Source organism: Abramis brama, assembly GCF_963993115.1.
Source record: "Abramis brama genome assembly, chromosome: 1".
Lineage (NCBI taxonomy): Eukaryota > Metazoa > Chordata > Actinopteri > Cypriniformes > Leuciscidae > Abramis > Abramis brama.
In genome coordinates, this window is record NC_139963.1 from 58,234,835 (window position 1) to 58,256,446 (window position 21,612).

Genomic DNA, 21,612 nt, shown 5'->3' on the forward strand with positions numbered 1-21,612 from the left:
AATTTGATGACTTTTTATAAATTGATTATTTGTTCTTGAAACTTTTCATGAATGAGATCAAATTTATCTGACACACTCAGTGCTGATTCATCAACGCTGTTATCAACGTTACTGTAAGAAGAATCTTCTAAAATTCTGGTAACGTTGTTGCAAATAGGGAACGTTTGTAAAATAAAACAGTTAAATTAGTATTAACTTGATCTGATGTTGACAATCAATATAAAAATTTCTCAAACCTCCCTTCACTGACCATTTGTTGAAGAAAAACCCCAGAACATTCTGTACCATTTCATAGTTGAACTGTTTATCTAAAAGTGATGAAGTGCTTGAATGTTTCTAACATGAATGTTCTTCAGCATCATGAATGAATGAAGAATAAACACCAACCTCTTTGTTCTTCAGGATCTTCAGTGCGTTTCATTCTGCAGGGTTCTGGATCACTCATGTTCTCACTGTCCTCTTTAATAAACTCAGTCTTTGCAGATTTCAGCTCTTCCTGATGCTTTGACAATCCTCTTCACTCGTAGCTGATGGGAATTTACAGCATTTATTGGAGAATTGATGAGGGAGGAGCTTCACTGACCATGTGACTGATGTGGGAGGAGCTTCACCAATGATGTGACTGCTGTGGGAGGAGCTTCACCGATGATGTGCTGCTGTGGGAGGAGCTTCATTGATGATGTAATTGGTGTGGGAGGAGCTGATCTGCCCAAAATCTAAAATATATCAGTTACTGAGTTTTATATACTAAATGACACTTCTATGAAACAAATAAATGGCACTTCTAAAATATTATGATCATTTGCAGAATGAATTTTTATAAATTGCTTATATGTCCTTGAAACTTTCCATGAATGAGGTAAATTTATCTTACAATTATTATTTTCTAAAACATTATCGAATCTGAATCCAGGCACGAATCCCATTGTTACAATACTGCCATATTTTGACACCAACCTTGATATTGATATTTATTTTACTAAAAACGTTTTGAATTATTGGCCGTTCACACTTTTCCTTGCATTCACTTCCATTCATACGCATGTGAAAGTGGTATCACCTCTACGCACGGCATGGGCTCTGGAACCACACTCCTCGAGAGAGGATGGACTCTTCACCACTCTGGAGTTGCCCATGGTGAGAGGCGGCAGGCTGTTGTGGGTTTGCTTATAGCCCCCCAGCTCAGCCACCACGTGTTGGAGTTCACCCCGGTGAATGAGAGGGTCGCTGGTTGGCTTGTGGGACTCCTGAGGCAGCTGATGGGTACCGACAGGCCAAGCGGACTGCAGCCCGGGTGGTTGTGGAGGCAAAAACTCAGCGCCTGGGAGGAATTCGGTGAGGCCATGGAGATGGACTATTGGCTGGCCTCGAAGGAATTCTGGCAAACCGTCCGGCGCCTCAGGAGGGGGAAGCAGTGCCCTACCAACACTGTTTACAGTAGAGGTGGGGAGCTGTTGACCTCAACTGGGGATGTCATTGGACGGTGGAAGGAATACTTCGAGGATCTCCTCAATCCCGTCACGTCTTCCATTGAGGAAGCAGAAGCTGAGGGCTCAGAGGTGGACTCGTCCATCACCTGGGCTGAAGTCACCGAGGTAGTCAAGAAACTCCTCGGTGGCAAGGCACCGGGGGTGGATGAGATCTGCCCTGAGTACCTCAAGTCTCTGGATGTTGTGGGGCTGTCTTGGCTGACACGCCTCTGCAACATCGTTTGGCGGTTGGGGACAAAGTGCCTTTGGACTGGCAGACTGGGGTGGTGGTCCCTCTTTTTAAGAAGGGGGATCGGAGGGTGTGCTCCAACTACAGGGGTATCACACTTCTCAGCCTCCCTGGGAAAGTCTATGCCAGGGTACTGGAGAGGAGAATACGGCTGATAGTAGAACCTCGGATACAGGAGGAACAGTGCGGTTTTCGTCCGGTCGTGGAACACTGGACCAGCTCTATACCCTCTACAGGGTGCTGGAGGGTTCATGGGAGTTTGCCCAACCAATCCACATGTGCTTTGTGGATTTGGAGAAGGCATTCGACTGTGTCCCTCGCGGCGTCCTGTGAAGGGTGCTCTGGGAGTATGCGGTCCGGGGTTCTTTGCTAAAGGCTGTCCGGTCCCTGTATGACCGGAGCAGGAGCTTGGTTCACATTGCCAGCAGTAAGTCAGACTTGTTCCCGGTGCATGATGGACTCCGGCAGGGCTGCCCTTTGTCGATGGTTCTGTTCATAATTTTTATGGACAGAATTTCTAGGCGCAGCCAGGGGCCGGAGGATGTCAGGTTTGGGGACAACACAATTTTGTCTCTGCTCTTTGCGGATGATGTTGTCGTGCTGGCCCCATCAGACCAGGACCTTCAGCATGCACTGGGACGGTTTGCAGCCGAGTGTGAAGCGGCTGGGATGAGAATCAGCACCTCCAAATCTGAGGCCATGGTCCTCAGTCGGAAAAGGGTGGCTTGCTCACTTCAGGTTGGTGGAGAGTTCCTGCCTCAAGTGGAGGAGTTTAAGTATCTTGGGGTTTTGTTCACGAGTGAGGGAAGGATGGAACGGGAGATTGACAGACGGATCGGTGCAGCTTCTGCAGTAATGCGGTCGATGTACCGGTCTGTCGTGGTGAAGAAAGAGTGAAAGAGCGGTCTCGATTTACCGGTCAATCTACGTTCCTACTCTCACCTATGGTCATGAGCTGTGGGTCATGACCGAAAGGACAAGATCCCGGATACAGTCGGCCGAAATGAGCTTTCTCCGCAGGGTGGCTGGGCGATAGGGCTGGTCTGAATACCATTTTTTTAGCTTCGAAGCTCCTTAGTAATGAACTACAAATATTCGAAGCTTCGGAGAGAGGGTGCTGAACATATTCTTCTCTCTAATAAAGGCAGGAATCTCTATGTGTCTGTATGTCGGTTTGCATTTTTATTATTTCGAGAACCGTTCATCCAATCGACTTCACAATGGAGTGCATGCAGTGTCGCATTTGGTGCAATATAGATGGACACACGAGATGCAACACATTCAGAATGAATAAACTTTTAGTAAACTACAGAACAGCGCGTGAGCGGGAAGCGGCGCACCTCACACAGGCAGAGAACGCGTCCGAGAACGGACACTGCACTAGTGATATAAAACGCACACACACAGTCTGTTAAATTAAGCAATACTTTTAAGGTAGTCTAATATTTTTCTGACTAACAAATTACTGACACAGTAAAGGGTAGATTTAAATTAAGAAAAACGAAATTTAAATAAAGAAAAACGAAATTAAGTTAAATTAAAAACAAGATTAAAGGGATACTTCAGGATTTAGCATTAAGCTTTGTATTAGTAGAAAACCTGTAGTATTTTCGAATTACCATGCTTTCCACCCTCATATCCCCCTGAGACAAGAGATTTACCGTATTTTCCGCACTATAAGGCGCACCGGATTATAAGGCGCACCTTCAATGAATGGCCTATTTTAGAACTGTTTTCATATATAGGGCGCACCAGATTATAAGGCGCATAGAATAGAAGATACTGCAGTCAAACGTTTGACTGGGTTTGCGTTATGCTGTGGTCACCAACCTTTTCAAGCCTAAGATCACATCCAAAGTCCAAATGTAAACCAAGATCTACCACTTGCAAAAAAATATGAAAAAACAAGTGGCTGAGCTGTAAAACCTTATTTATACCCAACGCGTCCGCATGAGCGCGAAGGTAATAAAAAAACTAATATCCGTCTGCTCGGGCAGATTCGGCTCAAAGTCATGCATCTCCGGATGCGGAGGTGCGCGCGCGGCAAAAATGACGTCATTGTAACAGCGCGTGCGCCTCCGCATCCGAAGATGCATGACTTTGAGCCGAATCTGCCACACCGGCACCCAGTTTGCGCGTCTAAATCAGTTATATGGTCAAAAGTTCAGTCTAAAACAAAACAGTTGCGTCAAGTATAAATGCCTCGTCTGTTTGGGGAGTTGTGCGCGCAGTCAGCGGAGGCTCGCGCTCCGGTGCCAGGCGAAAGTATAAACAAGGTTTAAGTCAGCGGTTGTTTTACAGACATTAACATAAGGCGCCAGATCCATATATAAGGCGCTCCGGATTATAAGGCGCACTGTTGTTTTTTAAAAAAATTAAAGGCTTTTAAGTGTGCCTTATAGTGCGGAAAATCGTCATCGGAGGATTTTCTGGCCAGAGGCTAAAGACTACAGCCAGTAGATGGAGTTGTTCCGCATGCTTTCAGCCCACCCATAGAGGGTGGGATCTCACTCACAGAATGTACACAGTGTCAGCCGTCTTTCTTTGGAAGCTTAGCTAGCAGGCTCTTGTTCTGTGGAGAAAGCTGATTATAGGAGAAAGCTGAGTAAGTAAGGGTTACCATCTTCCTTTTCCCGGACTTGTCCGGCGGGCGAGATTGTTCAAAATGTCCGGGATTCAGCTTTTGCGTTCTGCGGTCGCCATTCATTGTTTACATGCACACCTTTTGTTTCAATCTAACTGAATTCATTCCGATTGGTGAATCTGAATGTAGTGTTTACATGAACACTAAACAAGTGATCAGTTGATGTGCGTTTTACCCTTGCTAAGAAAATTCCCGCTCCTCCGTGAGAGATGGGAGACCCGGTGCGTCTCAGTAATGACGCCACCGGCCTCGCGCCGTTCTCCCGCGGCCGTCAGCCTCGTCCTGCTCGTCACAGTAAACATGATGAATGAATGGCGACTGTAGAACGCAAAAGCCGAATCCCGGACATTTTGGGCGATCTCTAGAGATCCCTGGCAAATCCCTGGCAAACTCATCACGTAGGCTAAGTTAGCCTTGTTGTTTTCAACTGCGCCTCCTTACCGGTAGGCGTGGCCTCCTAAACTTGATAGTTTTAGTCAAGTGTTAGTCGACGAAAACACAAAAAGGTTTTAGTCAAGTTTTAGTCGACGAAAACGCAAAAAAGTTTGTCGAGTTTTAGTCAATTTTAGTAAAAAAAAAAAAAAAAAAAAGTAGTCTTTAACAAATTTAGGTTAAAAGTATTGGAAATGGGCTTAGGATTGACAGGTTGTAGCAAGTGTTGCAATTCATACTTTTTTTTGTGAAAAATAACCCCTGAAATGATGACTTCTGGTGAATATTGTGGTAAGATACATTTACATAAATATATTTCATACCTTATAGCATATTATAATACAACTTATTAGGCCTATTTATAGAATAGCAAAGTAGGCCTAATCAATATACAAGACTGAACCACATAGATGTGAAATATAAAGGCTATCATGATCATTTTGCCAACAATGAACCATGGATTTGTTTAGTTTATAATACGTTTTATTTTTAACTTAAACAAATACAACATATAACATTCAAAACTCACTGGCTTAGACAGCATTTGAAGAAAAATAAACAACAGTTTTCTGTAGCCTTCTGTTCAAATTTATTCAATAGAATTAATAGATTATCTCCTGATGCGTGTTGCTTAATATCACACACTCCGCCGTGAGAAAAAACGCGACGGTATATGGTACAATTGGCCTTGTATTCATTGTCCCTCACGAATTCCAGCCACGGGTATTTTAATCCCATTCAATTTTACATTTCTGTGCTCTTTTCTTTTTCGCCGGCTGCTCAGAGGTAGTCATTTTTACATTTCCCGCTGTTGTCACTTGTCTTCATCGTTGCTACGATACATGACTCACAATGACTGAAACGACCAATTAAAAGGGCATTCTCTGATGATGTTCCAAGATGTTAAAAACGCTACGCTGATCATAGACAAACGGGGAGAAATTAGCATCTACCGCACCGTCGGTTTTTTTTCTCATAGCCTACAAATGTCTTTGTTCATAGTCTGACATATTAGAAGCTATGTGTCTGTCATGGATTTGCACTGAATTGATTCTCAAATACGGGACGATTCCATATTATATGGAACGGTTGGCAACCGTCAGACTTGTAATAATTTTCGTTCCGTCTCGTCTCGTCAACGAAAACGTCTCGTCATGTTTTAGTCACCTTAGAGCCATTTTTAGCTAGTCATCGTCGCGTTATCGTCATAAAAAAGGTGCGTCAACGAAATCATTTATTTATCGTCATCATTGACGAAAACAACACTGTTTCAAGCGCGAATGAGAACCGTTTCGAAGATGGATGGATAGTAGCCATCAAATCCCCTCAGTCTGCTGACACCAATGAAATGAGCTTTAAGTGTCAATTTATAGGAGATCTGAAGACATCAGCATAATAAATGAGGTGAAAACAGGAACTATTGTCATGAAATAAAGAGTGTTTTCAGCAGATCTGTTAATATTGATGAGCCTCAGACTATCAACACTCATTCAACAAGCCATTCAGGATCATCAGCAGATCATCTCACTTTATTCTGAGTGTTAGCTGTTAGAAACACATTATTTGAGTCAGGATACATGATAAAAGGCTGTTAAAGGAGAACTCCGGTCAATTTTAACATTTTTAATGTTAAAATTCATTTTTTTGTACATTTGGAGTGCTGTCAATACAGGGGACATGTAAATACACATAAAGACACAGAGTTACAACATGAACACTAAGAGAGTAAAATATGAACACCAATTCTGCATTACCTACTTTAAAGAACTGCACTGACAAATCATGTAATCTGAAAAAAATAAATTCACTTTCAAATAAACACATCACTTTATATTACTCTTTCAAAACAATCCAGAAATTTTAATTGTAACCTTAGTCTGGGATCATAAAAGTGGTTTTCTAAAAAGTAGTAAAATAATAACATTTTATGAAAATGATCAGATAAATATCACCAGCACTATTGTTCCAAGAGTAAAACGCTACACATATTTATTAGTATTTAATGTCTCACGTGGCTCATTATAGGCTCAATGTAAAGCATTTAGCAGTCTCTTTTCCTTTAATAAAATGCATTGCTATGCATTTGAAATTGAAATCCAGGATACTATGCATCATGATAAAGTTCCCTTGGCCTTTGGAATTAAAATAGCCGCACATCTAGAGATTGCCATGGAGTACTTTCCATAAGATCATCTCTCAATGCAAATCAAACCAGCTATTAGGCTAACTGAAATAAAACCATGCCAATCTCTAGGTATGGTGAAGGCTACGTGATGATGTGCGGCTATTTTAATTCCAAAGGCCAAGGGAACTTTATCAGGATGCATAGTATCCTGGATCCATGAAGTAGCCTAACTGGCCTTTAAAAATAAAAATCTGCCTGCCTCTATGGGAATTTAACATAGGGGCGTCCAGACTTATGCACCCTGTATTTTAAGGAAGAACATTTATTTATTTACGATACATTATTCATTAAAAAAGAAAATTGGTGTCCTTAAAGGTTGGATTTTTCCTATTTTTTTAAATTAACGCATTAAGTTAAATTTCCAAAAGATGATTTTTTTATTCCTCTTTTTAGTCAACTTTAGCATGGGTGTCTAAACGTATGCATAGCACTGTATGTCTGTAATGGTGACTTGATAGCTAGGACTGAGCTGTAGCTAGTTGAGAATTAGGTGACCACTGTGGTGCATCGGTAAGAATGCAATCGAATGCTCTAATGCTCTTCAATGGATTTATTGACAGCCAGCAGATGATTATCTGTCTTCCTGAGTGTACAGTATGTGTGGTTCTACAATAAACAATAAAAAGAAAAATATCAGCATAGGCCTACAAGTAAACGATAGTACTGACATGATGCAATAAGTAAAGCAAATAAATGGTAATTAGTACAACTTTCCCTTCAAGTAACTTTAATATCAAATAACCAAATAATATACCAGATGACACACATTAGCTCCTTATTAAATTAAAGAACAACCTTTTACTGCCGGGTCTCAGTTCAGCAACCCAAAAACATAGTTCTCTATTACACAACCATTGTAAACACTCTGATAATAACTATACAATGTCAGTTGAGTACACACATAAACACACTAGTAGTGTAACACTAGTAATACTAGGCATTAGCATAATGCTAGCGAACTTTATGCTAATACTGCATTTCAACTGAGTATCCCAGAATAGAAAACACTCATAAAAAACCTAAGGCACCAAAATACACAAATGTAAACATTTACACCAGGGTACTCACATGTCTCTGAACGCACACATGCACAGATAACGACACAGACGACAACTATGCACTTCAGAAATATACGATGTGCTGCTCGTGGTCACTCTCACTACTAACTCAAAACGAAACATCTTCTTCTTCTTGTTTTGGAGTTTTATGGCGATTGGCAAACCAGCTGAAAGGTACATTTACCGCCACCAACTGGACAGGAGTGTGAAGCGGAACCGAGTGAAGCAAATAAACTAATAATAATAAAAAATAAATAAAAAATAAATTTAAAAAAATTATATATTAAACTATATTCTGTTGTTTCCCTTATTCCTGAACTTTTTTTGTGTGGTAGTCCCAAATATTGTCCACCGGTGTGACAACATTTTTTATGTTAATATTTAATTCAGAGATTGTGTGACAGATAAGACAAATATGCACAATCCTTATCAATTTGTCCTAATTACATTGCTACACCAAAAGTAACCAATAAATATTCACAATCATGTTATTATCCCACTATAAGATGTACACATAGGGACTTTACCCAAACGTCAGGATTATATTCATTATAATTAGTATAAAACCTAATGAAGCTTCATTTCATCCTTATATGTGCACAGTGATGATATCATTATTATACTATTCAACACCTTTTACATAAATTTGTGCATTTAAATGCCTTTTCCACTTATAATTCAGTTTGTCACACATTTCGTCACACCAATGGACAACAAAAAGTACCGTATGCCCCTGTTTTGTACAAAGTCACATTTATTATTTATTGTTCAAATAATTAAAAAAATTCATTAAAATAAAGTTACAACTTCAAGTTCAAATGTGTTTTTGTACAATAAAGTCAGAAGAAAGAAGAAGAAATGATGCGCGTGGAATCTGCCTAACAAACATCGATTTCATTGGCCTTTTTACGCAGTGGTATTACGCAACAAGGAATTTACAAGGTGTATACAAACTGGATACCACTGTTTTTAGCGGAATCTGAGAAATACGGCAAACAAGACCGCACCTCTCTATCATTAACAGTTTTTAAGATAATTACACATATATAAAAGTATGCAATTTTGGGCGGTACCGCCCAATCCGTCCCCATAACATTTCTACTCATATCCCATTTAAATGTGCGATCTCAAGAGCTTAAAACCATAGACTGTATATAAACTGGACACAGCGACCCCATTGGATTCAGCGGAGACAAGTGAAGTCAATTAGAAGCTCTTACTTCCTGGGGGTCGAGCGTACTGTGCAGACTCAAAATGAGCTTGACGACGTAGATGTGACGTGAGCAACCCGTCTGAATTCTAGTAGCTGTGCCAAGAGAAATCGGAATCATTCCCTTCCGAAACTTGCAGAGACGGAGAGTGTGAGTAGGAATTGTCCATGAACTAGGAGCAGGAGAAACTTTTGCTAAGTATTCTGATTAATTATTTTCGCCATTTTGCCTCCACGTCCTCCCGATTGCGCGAGCTTCTCCTCCTGTCCATACGGTAATTTCTCTACTGTGCGACAGAGAGTCGCGTGGTTATGACGCAATCGTAACCATTAATTAGCCTATTTTTACAAAAACTGCATGGGGCCATAACATAAGATACAAGGGGCCATAACATAAGATACAAGGGGCCATAACGTAAGATACAAGGTAATGGAGCCTTTTATACATTTTCTTGTTTGTTTAGAAATAAACAGTGGACAAATGGAGTCTTTAAACACCTCAGATGTAAAGTTATTCACTGTCAAAGTGACGCCAAAATGAATGGGAGTCAATGGCGGTGCCCAGGAGAAGCTTCAATATTTTATGAAACCCTGCCCCCCTGCTTAAAACAGCTAACTGAGCTAGCGATGACTCTCCTCTTCCTGATTCGCGTCAGCTATGAAATCAGCGTGATATGATTAGTTTCTAAAGCTGTCAAACATCTCACGTGAACCAACCAGACCATAAGGCTGTTCTAATGCAATGACGCTGTCTGTGTATAGTTCCTCATTCTGAGCTACAAACACAACTAAACACATCTCTTCATTTGATTCAAGGAGCTAATAAATGAAGGATTCAAATATATATGGTTTGTGTGTGAGTGATTTTTTGTCTGATTTTGGTTATTTTATAGGAACAAAGAATGTTTACATCCACTGGTGTGACAGCCATTTCCACCAGTGTGACGCTGATTTCATGTCACACTATAGGACAGTGTTGTCACACCAGTGGACATTTTCAAGATCAAGGCCAGTTTGCAGCCTAGCTATATGAGAGACAGTCTTCAATCCTGACTAACAGTGTTAAGGTTTACATTATTTTCAATAGTCAATCAATATAAATTGATGAAAATTTTCAGATCAATACTTAGATTATGTCACACCAAAGGACTGCATAATGGATCCCATTTCCAACAGTGCACGGAAATAGCAATATTATGAAAATATTTGAAACAGAACTCACCTTGTGGGCAGTGCATGTACTCCAGTGAGGTCTACTGTATTTCCTGGATGAAGAAGGGCCCCTCTCAGTAATAGGGTGCACAAATTAATGCCCGTTTTATATCTACAGAATGGCATCACACCAGGTGGACACCAGTTTTGCGGACAAAATGTAATGCGTCACAATTATTTTAAATGGGGACCTTATGACTTATAACCTTTAGTTTCATTAAGTTAACACCGCTATAACATCTATTCAAGTATTTTAATGTATTTAGACTTATTTTTCATTTAATTACAGTAGTTTTAAGATAAGCAACGCTACCATGGACAGTCACGCCAGTGGACAAATGTGATGTTTAAAACTAAATATTTACATATTTTAATTATAATACTCATTAATTACAGATGTATTAGTTCTGTAAGATTAAACAACATATATTTTAATGAAATATTATACATTTTCATTTATATTTGTCACCATGAACACAAAAATGTAGCGTCACATCAACCACCCAGTTGTAGAGAATAGCCACACATGTGTATCAGTAAATTTGAAGTCACAGAGAGAAATGTTTGAAGAGTTGCAAACTTGTAGACTTTTTTTTTTCTTTTCCACAAACACAACACAACAGTTACACCTTCTCAAATTCTTCATTGCAGGTAGACAAATCCTATTCTACAAATCACAAATTAAGAAACTCGTACGCTCACATTTTTGCTACAGTTGCTGCAGTGAATATGGTGCAAAACGCATTCACACACCTGCATCAAAAAATGTGAAGTAACGGAGAAGTTTTGCTCATCCGCAAATCAGTATGTGAATTCATCTGATGAGAGTTGCACACTTGTAGAATATCTTCTCACAAATGTCTTGTATATTTTTCTAGCACAAACACAAGTACATAACTACAACTGCTTGAATCTGCTGCGACGAGTCTCAAACACTGTTTTTCGCTTACAAGTGACAAGTTTCGTGCGCTCTCTCTTTTGCACCATTCATCAATGTAAAATGTGGAGCAAAAGTGAGCTGTGCATCTGTAGAGGCAGAGGGCGGAGCCTGCATGAATATTCATGAGTTTCCCGGGCATGCGCGCGGATCTGATCATTTTAGTTCACGCTCCTCGTTTCTCAGCAGGTTTAATGGATTATTTCAAAAAAGGTAAATATAGTTTTGGCGCGAACTTAAACTTAAGCGAAAGAAACCTAAAATTCTCGGGACACTAGTGTTTTCCAGACTAGACTTTATTTGCTTGTGCCCTATACATTCAAAGGATTCGTTAACAATGAATGTAAAACTTGCAGAGCATGATGATCCTTGGAGTGATGGGGAGAGACAGCTGGGCCTCTGCGGGACTGGTAGTCTCCTATGAATGCCAGCAAAGATAAGTGTTAGAAACAAGCTAGACAGTATATTATCTCTAGGGTAGAAAAAGCTTTTTGAAATTTGTTGATAAGGAAGCAACGGGACATTTTTTTTTTTTTTTTTTTTTGCTCCGATGGTTTGTGCATGTTTACACATACAACAGTAACTTTACCCAGCATACTCTACAAAAGAATTGAGATAGAAGCTTGCACCATGTGGGTTATAGTGTGAGGTCTATCAATGAAAAAGTGCTCAACCACCAATAACATAAAGGTGCCCTCAAACAATATACCTGGCCTGAAACCCATTGCGTCAAACTTTTAACAAACAAACTACAAGCACCTACACTGTAAAAATAAAAGGTGCCTGGAGGAACCTTTTGGGGTTCTTCACTTCGCCACACCGCCGTCTGTAGATCTTCTAGGACCTTTTAAAAAGGGCCGGTTCTCTGAGGAACCACACAGCTTTTCTGAGGAACTCTTATATGAGGCACTGTGTGGAACAGTTTTGGGGTTTTATTTGAATTTTTTATTAATTTCATGTTGTTACTATGGTTACCATTAACTTCTATAATAATAAACCAACTGAACCAAATACAAAATAAGAATTGTTTATTACATATTTTAGATACATTTTAATACATACACTTCCATGCACTTGGAAAAAAAGCTAGTAATAGATTAACATCAATGAATAGAATACACAAAAAAATTGTATAATACCATGAATAATCAACCATGTATACAATAGGCTATAGAAGAAAAGACATCTCAACAAAATGCATGGAAACACATATGTTCCATGTAATAAATCAATTTAAAAACATTAACATTTTGACTACCCTAATTAAAAATGTGCATCTTCACTTAACTTGTTAAGCTTGTTAAATCTGACGTCACTGTTTCCAAATCCAAAAGCTCTATCAGATGCCAAAAACAAACAACAAACAGTGCTAATATACACTCATTGTGCTGTAATATTTCTGAAAATTATGATCCTAACCTTTATCTCTATACCGAAATCTCAGATGGTTAGTTATTCAGCTATTTTGAATCATAAAATATTGAAGTCTGGGATGCCGTTAGACTGGAGACTGTAATGTTCACTACGGCTTTTGAAAAGCTTAAATGTGTGACTTGAATCAACAGTGTTCATAAATGGTTGTTGATATTCTCACTAGAAACAAGATCGAGGAAGTAGAAGTAGATCCTTATGTTATAACAAGCAGAAAACGTTTTCCATTATAACAGAGTTAAGGTGCAGTAAAATGATCTGTTGTTCTGTGAATGTTCACTGGTGAATTCCAGTCATTTCAATAAGAATCCACACGATCTGCAATTTCGTGTGTGGTCAAAAATGTCACTATGGGACCAAGTTGGTCACTGGAATTCGCTGGATATGACCAACAGAAAGCTGTGTGAAAGTGACTCCTGTGTGAGCTGTGCTTCATCATGAAATTCACAAATGTGACGCACCTTTACTCGCTGCAACATAAAATGCAATCATAATAATAAAATAATAATAAAAATCAGTACAATTAAAATAGGGTTTCAGCACTTCGTGCTTGAACCCCTAATAATAATAATAATAGAATCTTCACAAGGGACATGTGAGGTACTTAATGAGTTAGAAAAGTGAAAAGATGCATCAGCTTCATTTTCTGTGTGTTTTTCCTCTTTTCGGGTGGATGGTCTGGCACTTCAGTGATTTTCAGGTCTACAGGAGGATTTTTATTCTTCAATCTTGTATTTACTGAGATCCCTGCAAAGTACAAAATTTACTGTTAGGAATGTTATTAAAGTGATAGTAGTGAACTTAAAATAATTTCCTCAGCCTTGTGACTTTCCAAACCTGTTTGACTTTCTGTCTGTGAAACCCAAAGCAGATCTCAGGCATAATGCAACCGCAGTCACCGTTCGCTTTCTCTGCATGAAACAAGCAGAAAAAAATGTGTAAATCATTCATGAAACCATTATTATGTACACTTGTCTAGTTCAATTCAATGCAACAATTTATGTAAAAATGGATAAATATTCTGTTAAGCTCCAAAAATGTCCCAGAAAAGATCCTAAAGATAATCAAATGAGTCCACAACTCTTGTGTTATGGGTTGTGTTGTAAGTGTTCTGAAGCCATATAATAGCTTTTATTTATTTATTTGTTTATATTTTGTCTAAAAAAAGACTAAACTTGAAGTTATAATTCAGAGTTCAAATGTCTTATAATCAAATGCAAATGATTAAAGTATAAGGAAAAATGCATAGCATTATTGGCGCCAATTTGCCAAACCTGTGATATTATTTTACATGTAAAAATAATATGAATGAGATTTGAGATCATGAGGGAAGATTTTCAGAGTATAACTGATTAAAAAACACAAGTACACAGTCAAACAATACAATTTCACACAGAAAAGTAGTTCATAGTAATAAAGTACTTGCATGTGGTGCAGGTGTTAGGGGTTAACCGTTTAAGACCCAAGGACCAGGGGTGCATTCTCCGAAACTACCTTAACGCTACGTCGTTCTTAAGTTGTACCTTAAGAAGTACCTTTCGTTAATACGTGGTTTCCGAAACCTTCTTAGTTAAGTATACCTTCTGTAAGTCATACGTTCGTAAGGTTGGTCTGGAGCGCTCGTAGCTATACCTTATCGCTGCTGACGGTTCATACCGCTAGTGGCCACCACTACGCAAAAAGCTTTTTTACATCGCAGTTTAATTACACATAGAAAATTTTATATGAACATTTAATATAAAATCTGATTTAGTATTAAAATTACATTTTTACTTTACTTTAAAATTTTACACATAAAATACTTAAGTTGTTATAGCCTACACCCAGTGTATGGAAGTGTTTTCATTAATAAAGTTTCCATACACTAATGGTTGTTAGCTTTTTTAATTACTATCCTAAGGCACATCAGCTGGCGAACCATTTGACAGAAAAGGCTTAGGAGTCTATATAAAGAAAGATGAGTTTACACAAACTTTATAGCTATGGCAGCGAGACAGCGAGTACTTGTTTTAAATCAAAGACGGCGCCGTCCGCGGAGCCAGTTAGTGTATGTCAACTACATGGCTGGTGGATAATCAGCATACGTTGTGGAGAACATTAACACACTTATGGCCGTGAGGGTTTGGGATTGCACACTTGCTAAATTATAAACACATACTCATATTTATTTCTGCATGTACATATTTCAATGAGCCCCGATAAATGCAGTTTGTACTATTTCTAAAACGCTTCTTTATAAAGAACATTGTTTTCTCAATACTTTACCTATACCGCTGTGAAGGAAAGAGTGCACAATCGATCATCGAGGCATCGATGTCAACCTATTCAGCGCCTCCACCATGGACAGCACCTGCTAAGGTCGAACTTAAGAAGGTTTACCTTAAGCAACATCCTAAGGTATAGTTCGGAGAACACACGTAGGAAATGTATACCAGTAGTTAAGGTGCACCTTTTGAGTCTTCGTAGCGCGCTAAGAGACAACGTTATCGGAGAACGCACCCCAGATGTTTGAAAGAAGACCCGGAGTCAGAATTATAAAAAAATTGAAGAAAAGTTTTACTGAAGATAGTTTGCAAATTCATCAGCAGAAGTTCAGCTTCAAGACTCACACAGGAGTTTGTAGGCCGTCCCGCTTACAGTTACAAAGACCACAGCAGTTATACCATTTCCAAGGTCTAAACTATGTCATTGCTTACAGGTTGAATGATTCTCATTGGCTAAGAAATAGATAAACATAGTAATTTTCCACACATATAGATACAGATAGATGAAAGCATATCTCCTTAGATTATGCAGCTGACACTCAGACCCTGAAGTCAGGCACGTCGTGACCCTCCAACAACACGTGTTGGAGAAGCGTGTGCAGAGCAGAGGAGCAGTAAATGAAGATATAAACAAACCCAAGAATTTATGATTTCTGTGCTTTTCACATTCACAATGTAATGTGCTTGGATTTAACTAATTGCTAAATTATATTAAATGCAGCATAAACTAGTTTCAGAGCTCTGTACAGGTCATTATACAAAAACATCTGCAGCGTTTTAATTGGAAAGTTAGTTTACATATTTATATAAACAATAACCATTGGGGAACGTTCTGTATTTGGTAACTATTTCTATGTTAATATTAAAAAATGTCTATGTTGTTTAAAATAACTATCCTGCAACCTTCTGGGAACATTATATTATTGTTGCAAAAAATAAAAAGAGCATTCCTAGAATAATATTATTTAGTTCCCAAAACAATAAAAAGACAGGAACCAAAAACTAACATTAGGGGAACGTCCTGTGTTTGCTGGGAAGCCCCAGAAGCAAACGTAATACTTGGCTTTCAGAACTGAAAATTATGGAATTATTCCTGAAGCAAGAAGAATCAGCAGAAAATAAAATTGGACAAAAACAACAAGCTGTTGATAAAATTATAATGAGTTTAATCAATCATAACTTGAAGTACAAAAAATAATAAAAATTAAAACTAATGAGACTGATCTCTGAAAAACAATGAATGAGTTAAAATTAATATCAGATTCATGTCTCTGTTGAAAGTGTTACAGCCTCTTCTTCAGCTCCTGAACATGAAAGTGTTTTTCCGGTGTAATTTTTCTGGTGCTCTTCTTCTGAATGAGAAGGCAGAAGTGATTTCAGAACGAAGGTCCGAGTGAAACTCTTCCTGCATTGATCACATGTGTAAAGTTTCTCTCTGCTGTGGATCCTCATGAGAATCTTCAGACTTGATTTACATTTACACAAATTTTTCCTTTCTCGTTCGCGTCCATCAGGTCTAAAAGAAACATCAACAACGGCTGTGCACGATTATGATCTATTTTAATGTCATGAAGATGATTCATGTTATAAATAACTAGTTTGGTCATGAAACAATGTAAATCTGATGAGCATCAGCATCTTGATGTTTCATTCTGCAGGTTCTGGATCACTGGCGTTCTCTCCGTCCTCTCCTTCCAGATGCTTTCTGGCAGTTCTGCTAAAAACAAACAAGTTTCATTTCTAACAGACATGATGAGAGAGGAATAATCAATATTTCAGACTGAACTAAGTACTAAGGCTAATCACATGTTGAAAATATAGTGACCTTGATCATGTAATTTAAGATTATCAGGTTTTGTCGAAGCCACAACAACACAACAAACAAAACTAACATAAATCACCTAGTGCTGAAACAAGCCAAGTTTTCCTAAACATGAAAATGCTTCATATTCAGCGCTTCAAATAAACTCATAAACATACAGTTTAAAGGGGTGGTAAAACACCTTTTTTCAAAGGCTTGATTGTGTTTGTGGACTGCACTGTAACATGTGTTCATGCTTCGTTTTTAAAAAATTGCATTATTTTTCACATATTTAACCATTATTCTACACTGCTCTGTCCCTCCTTGTAAAAACGGTCGGATGATTCCGGGTTCTATGAAGTTGTTTGGAAATGCCCCTTACCGGTAGTTTGTGCTTCAGTAAACAACGGCGTTAATATTCCCATACCAGTTTGAGCCCGAATCAGACCCAGGGAATGTCAGCGGAGAGAATCGAGCAGAACCTGGTCAAGAACGGCTGTTTAAGGACGTTTCAGAAAGGTATGTTTTTTAAGACTGCAGATCGCTATATGACACTGTTACTTTTGTATATTTAAAACGATTGTAGCTAAATATCTGTCGCCAGAACTATTAACCCAATACGAACACTAAACATTGGCTTTACAACAGTAGCCAAATCAAACACAAACCATGTTTAGCATGCCTGTAGATAAACAATACATAAAAGCTATAATCAAAGAATAATTTATAGTGATCACATAAACGACAACCACGAACATTCCAAGTTCGAAGCGCTGGTGATATAAAACAGAAGTTTGTATGTGTTTGTCAGATAAGTATGAATTAGCATTTAACAAACTGGTCTGTGGAGTCAAACAGCGTTGTCCTTCGTTTACTTCTTTGCTACAACGTACAATTAACAATACGAACTATTACAGGAAAACACATCAATGAAAAAGTCATACTTACAGGTTGTGGCTCGTAAACAATAGTTTCTGTTTTTAAAGTTGGAACTGCTCGATCTTTCAGGACAAGCCGTTTGTGAATCCTGCACCGCGTTATCGACCAGGCAGAACAATCCTTCCATCCACCATAGATAATTTCTCAAATTGCTTATTTGATCCGTCTTATCTGCTGCCTGAACCCAAACAAACAGATGAACTAGAAGAACTAACTAGCATTATGAGCACCATTCTCTCTAGAACATTGGATGTTGTTGCACCTATTAAATTAAAAAAGGTCAGAGAGAAAATTAAAGCACCATGGTACAACAATACTACGCATGTTCTAAAGAGAGAAACCCGTAATTTAATCAGTTAATCCTGCATTGAACTCGCGTAGATTGAGGAAGCTTTCCTCCGGAAAATGTGCAGCACAGAGTTCTTAAATTCAGTTGTCTATAGTCTACACACAGCCTAATTGAACCATCCTTCTTTTGTACAACAACAATTGGAGACGCATATGGACTGCAACTCTGCTTTACTACTCCTTGATCTATCAGCTCTTGGATATGCCTCTTTACCTGATCGTACTGAGAAGGAGGTAACCTACGATAACGCTGTCGCACTGGAGTCTCGTCTATCAAAGGTATTGTATGCTCAACCAAGGTAGCACAGCCCAAATCACCTTCCCCACGACTAAAGATGTCACTATACCTCTCCAGAAGAGTACGGGCCTCCAATACTTCCTGAGAAGACAGATTAGGGCAAACTAACTGTGAAAAATTCACGGAAGAGAGTTCTTCCACTGCCACAGCTTGGACTACAGCTACCTGCTCTCCAGTGGAACTCTGGGAATTAAATTCTACTTGTGTTGTAGACTGCACTGAAACTAGATGAAAGTCTCCAAGAACTACCTTAGGCTGAATCCACCGATCCTGAGTCCCTAAGTTTACGACAGGTACCTCCAGCCTCCCCTGAGCTACTGGCACAAATGCAGAAGATATAATCAAATCACAGGGTAAGTGACAATTCTCCAAAGGCAAAGGCTCCAACAAACCTGAAGAAAATGTAGATCCTAATCCAGTGTGACAAATAGCAGGTACAACCTTTAAAGTACCAGCTGGAACCAGAACAGCAGATCCGGGACGAACCCGAACGCGGCCAACTAACCCTGTGTCCAGAACACGATCAAGCTGTCTGCATTCCGCCATTGCCTTCTTCCATTCTTTTCCTGAAGCTTGTACCCCTAGATGTTGAAACAAAGAATCTCCATGCTGGATAAATAACTCTTGATAACACTGATTGATCACGTTCATTCCCAACAAGCCGGCGATACGGCCATGCTGCCCCTGACCCCGCACTCCCTCTGGATTCTTCACTACTAGAATTCCCATACCAGGAAGTAATCTGCCTAGTACTTGGACATCCACCTCCAAGTAGCCCAAATATGGGATAGCGAGACCATTAGCGGCTTTTAACTTTAGCCAGTTGCAAGACTGCAACTCTGTTCCCAAAGGCGGCTGAAGATGTTCAAAAATAAATTGTTCGGTAATCGTGGTCACCATGGAACCGGTGTCTAACAAACAAGCTACAGGTAACCCCCCAATTATCATTTCTACCGTAGGACAGTTCCCTATAAGCTTAATACCGTCATGTCCTTTAAAACCCGAAAACTCCCCTTCCGATGCCTGGGCACCAGCACCGGAGGGTTCTAGTTTTCCGAGTGATCAACAGTGGCTCTAGATGTAACATTGGACTGACTTGAACTTCGTGGGCCATCCCCTCCAGCAACATGCTGAGATGACTTCAGATCTACCTTGCAAAACCTAGCAATATGACCTGCTTTATTGCAACGAATACATATGGGTTTACCATCTGGCTGGTAGGGAAAATTAGTACCATGTGGACGCACATCATGCCTCTTAGGAAACACTGGTGGTTCAAGATGTCTCATAATAGAGTCTAATTGTGCTTGTTGCTTACGCAAGCACTCCTTTAATTCTGTTAGCTCATTTACTGGCTGTACTGCAGCTACATTTGTTTGAATCTCCGCAGCCCTGCCCTGAGCACTATATGAATAGGCACGAGGCCTTTGACTAGCCATGCGTTCTCCTTCTTCTACCCATTGGATAGCTTCGGTACGAATATCCAAAAAGGAGGCAGAAGGTTCCATACGTACCCTTCTCTTTAGCTCTCGTCTCAACATGCTATCCCTAACATGCTCGATAAACTGGTCCCTAAGAACAGAATCAGGATTAGGAAAACATTGTGGGTCTCTTCGCTTAACTGACTCAATAAGGGACATAAGGGCATGAGAATATTCCCTCAGCGATTCTCCCTCCATCTGTTTCCGTTGAAAGAACTGAGTCTGCAGACCTATGTAGGATTTAGAACAACCATAGGTCTCCCGAAGGATGGAAAAAATCTTTTCTGCAGTATTTCTTTCTGCAGGGGTCCTAAACTTCATCTCAGCCTTTGCCTCACCTTCCAGTAAGTCAAAAACAAAAAAAGCTTGTTCATTGTCTGACATATGACGTAAAGTCAAAGAGCTACGCACCTCCTCTATCCAGTCCTCAACTCCCAAAGAATCCTGGGAAGCCTTTCCTGAGAAACGAGGACACTTTCTTTCCCTTGGGACATAAACATATCGTTCGGTTACCACCGGAAGAGATGGAATAGACACAGGAGTTGGTAAAGAATTAGTTAACAAAATAGGCACAGAAGAAGAGTGGTTTCTTCTCTAAGCCTGGCATTTTCTGACTGCAATTGCTGTACCAATTCAGTTAATGCCTGCAATTGCGCTGCCATTTCCTCTGCCATACTGTAATAAAGCAAAAAAAAAAAACAATTGATATAATTTGCATATGTCTACCACTCAAAAAGATGGACAATCTGCTGTTCCCAGCCGATGCTCAGAGCCCATTTGACGGTGATCCAGGTCTTCAACCACTGTTTTTCCCAGTACACAACACCATATAACAAAAAAAAAAAAAAAAAATAACAAAAAAAAAACAGAAAAACCATGCACCATACACCCACAGCCTTAATACCAATTATCCTGCCGTGACTACGCCAAATGTAACAAGGCGGACATCCGCCGTCTATAATCAATGGGGGAATAAACCCGCTCAGGTTGTTCAATTAAATTAAAGTATAGGCACTGGTGAGGTACACGGTCTCTTTATTTCTTTAAAAGAAATCTACACATCAAATAAACATTAATTGAAACAAATACCAAACAGAATAACATCTTACACAGAGTACAAACAAAAATAAGGGCCACAATAAGGAGAGGGGGCCAGATTGATTTGGTTAGACAAGTCTTGGACTGGAAGTAACAGTCTCCACTATTAAGTGCAACCCGAGAAAATTGTAACACACGTGCCCAATGTAATACACAACCATCAAATCAATCAAAGATAGTGCTATCACTGCATCACACCAACTCCTAATGAGAGATATGGACACCTCCAGTACCAGGCCCCCTAAATGGCCAAACAAAATTAAATAAAACAAAAACAAATAACAAATACACTATACAATACAACTAACAAAAATCAACTAAATAGAACAAAAAAACAAATAAACTATACAATATTCACATAACAAAACAAACAAACACACAATTGGAAATAAACTTTAAATACTGGGAAAAAACAGTGGTCTAGTGCGCCATCAAGCTGCCGGATAAATCTGCAACACAATGCACATTCAGCACCCCTACATTTATACACCATTAAAATATAAAAATGACATTTGGACCATACATTTAATTTATACATCTTTATATAGAATATAA

The 21,612-nt window shown here is 39.2% G+C and overlaps 2 protein-coding genes across 11 annotated transcripts in view; both read right to left on the minus strand.

Moving 5' to 3' along the window:
- Window positions 1–8,166, minus strand: part of LOC311076884 (uncharacterized protein) — a 47,189-nt gene extending 39,023 nt beyond the window's left edge. Inside the window, exons 1-3 of one of the 4 annotated variants that reach the window (XM_084105401.1) lie at window positions 8,049–8,166; window positions 612–716; window positions 388–527 (exon numbers count right to left, since the gene is read on the minus strand). In XM_084105401.1, the coding sequence (XP_083961527.1) occupies window positions 388–445 (58 nt within the window). In that variant the 5' untranslated portion in view covers window positions 446–527; window positions 612–716; window positions 8,049–8,166. Of the gene's footprint in view, window positions 1–387; window positions 717–8,048 lie in introns of all 4 variants that reach the window. The other 3 variants (XM_084105400.1, XM_084105402.1, XM_084105399.1) reach the window with 3 other exon arrangements.
- Window positions 8,167–12,410: 4,244 nt separating this feature from the next.
- The window catches only part of LOC311077392 (uncharacterized protein), a 29,946-nt gene continuing 20,744 nt past the window's right edge, over window positions 12,411–21,612 (minus strand). For 2 of the 7 annotated variants that reach the window (XM_084105843.1, XM_084105840.1), the window contains one exon: window positions 16,236–21,506. Coding sequence is in view for 2 of the 7 variants with exons in the window: in XM_084105841.1 (XP_083961967.1) it covers window positions 16,740–16,809 (70 nt within the window). In the remaining 5 variants the exon portion in view is untranslated. Of the gene's footprint in view, window positions 13,576–13,665; window positions 13,740–15,360; window positions 21,507–21,612 lie in introns of those variants that run through there. The other 5 variants (XR_014604876.1, XR_014604877.1, XR_014604878.1 and 2 more) reach the window with 5 other exon arrangements.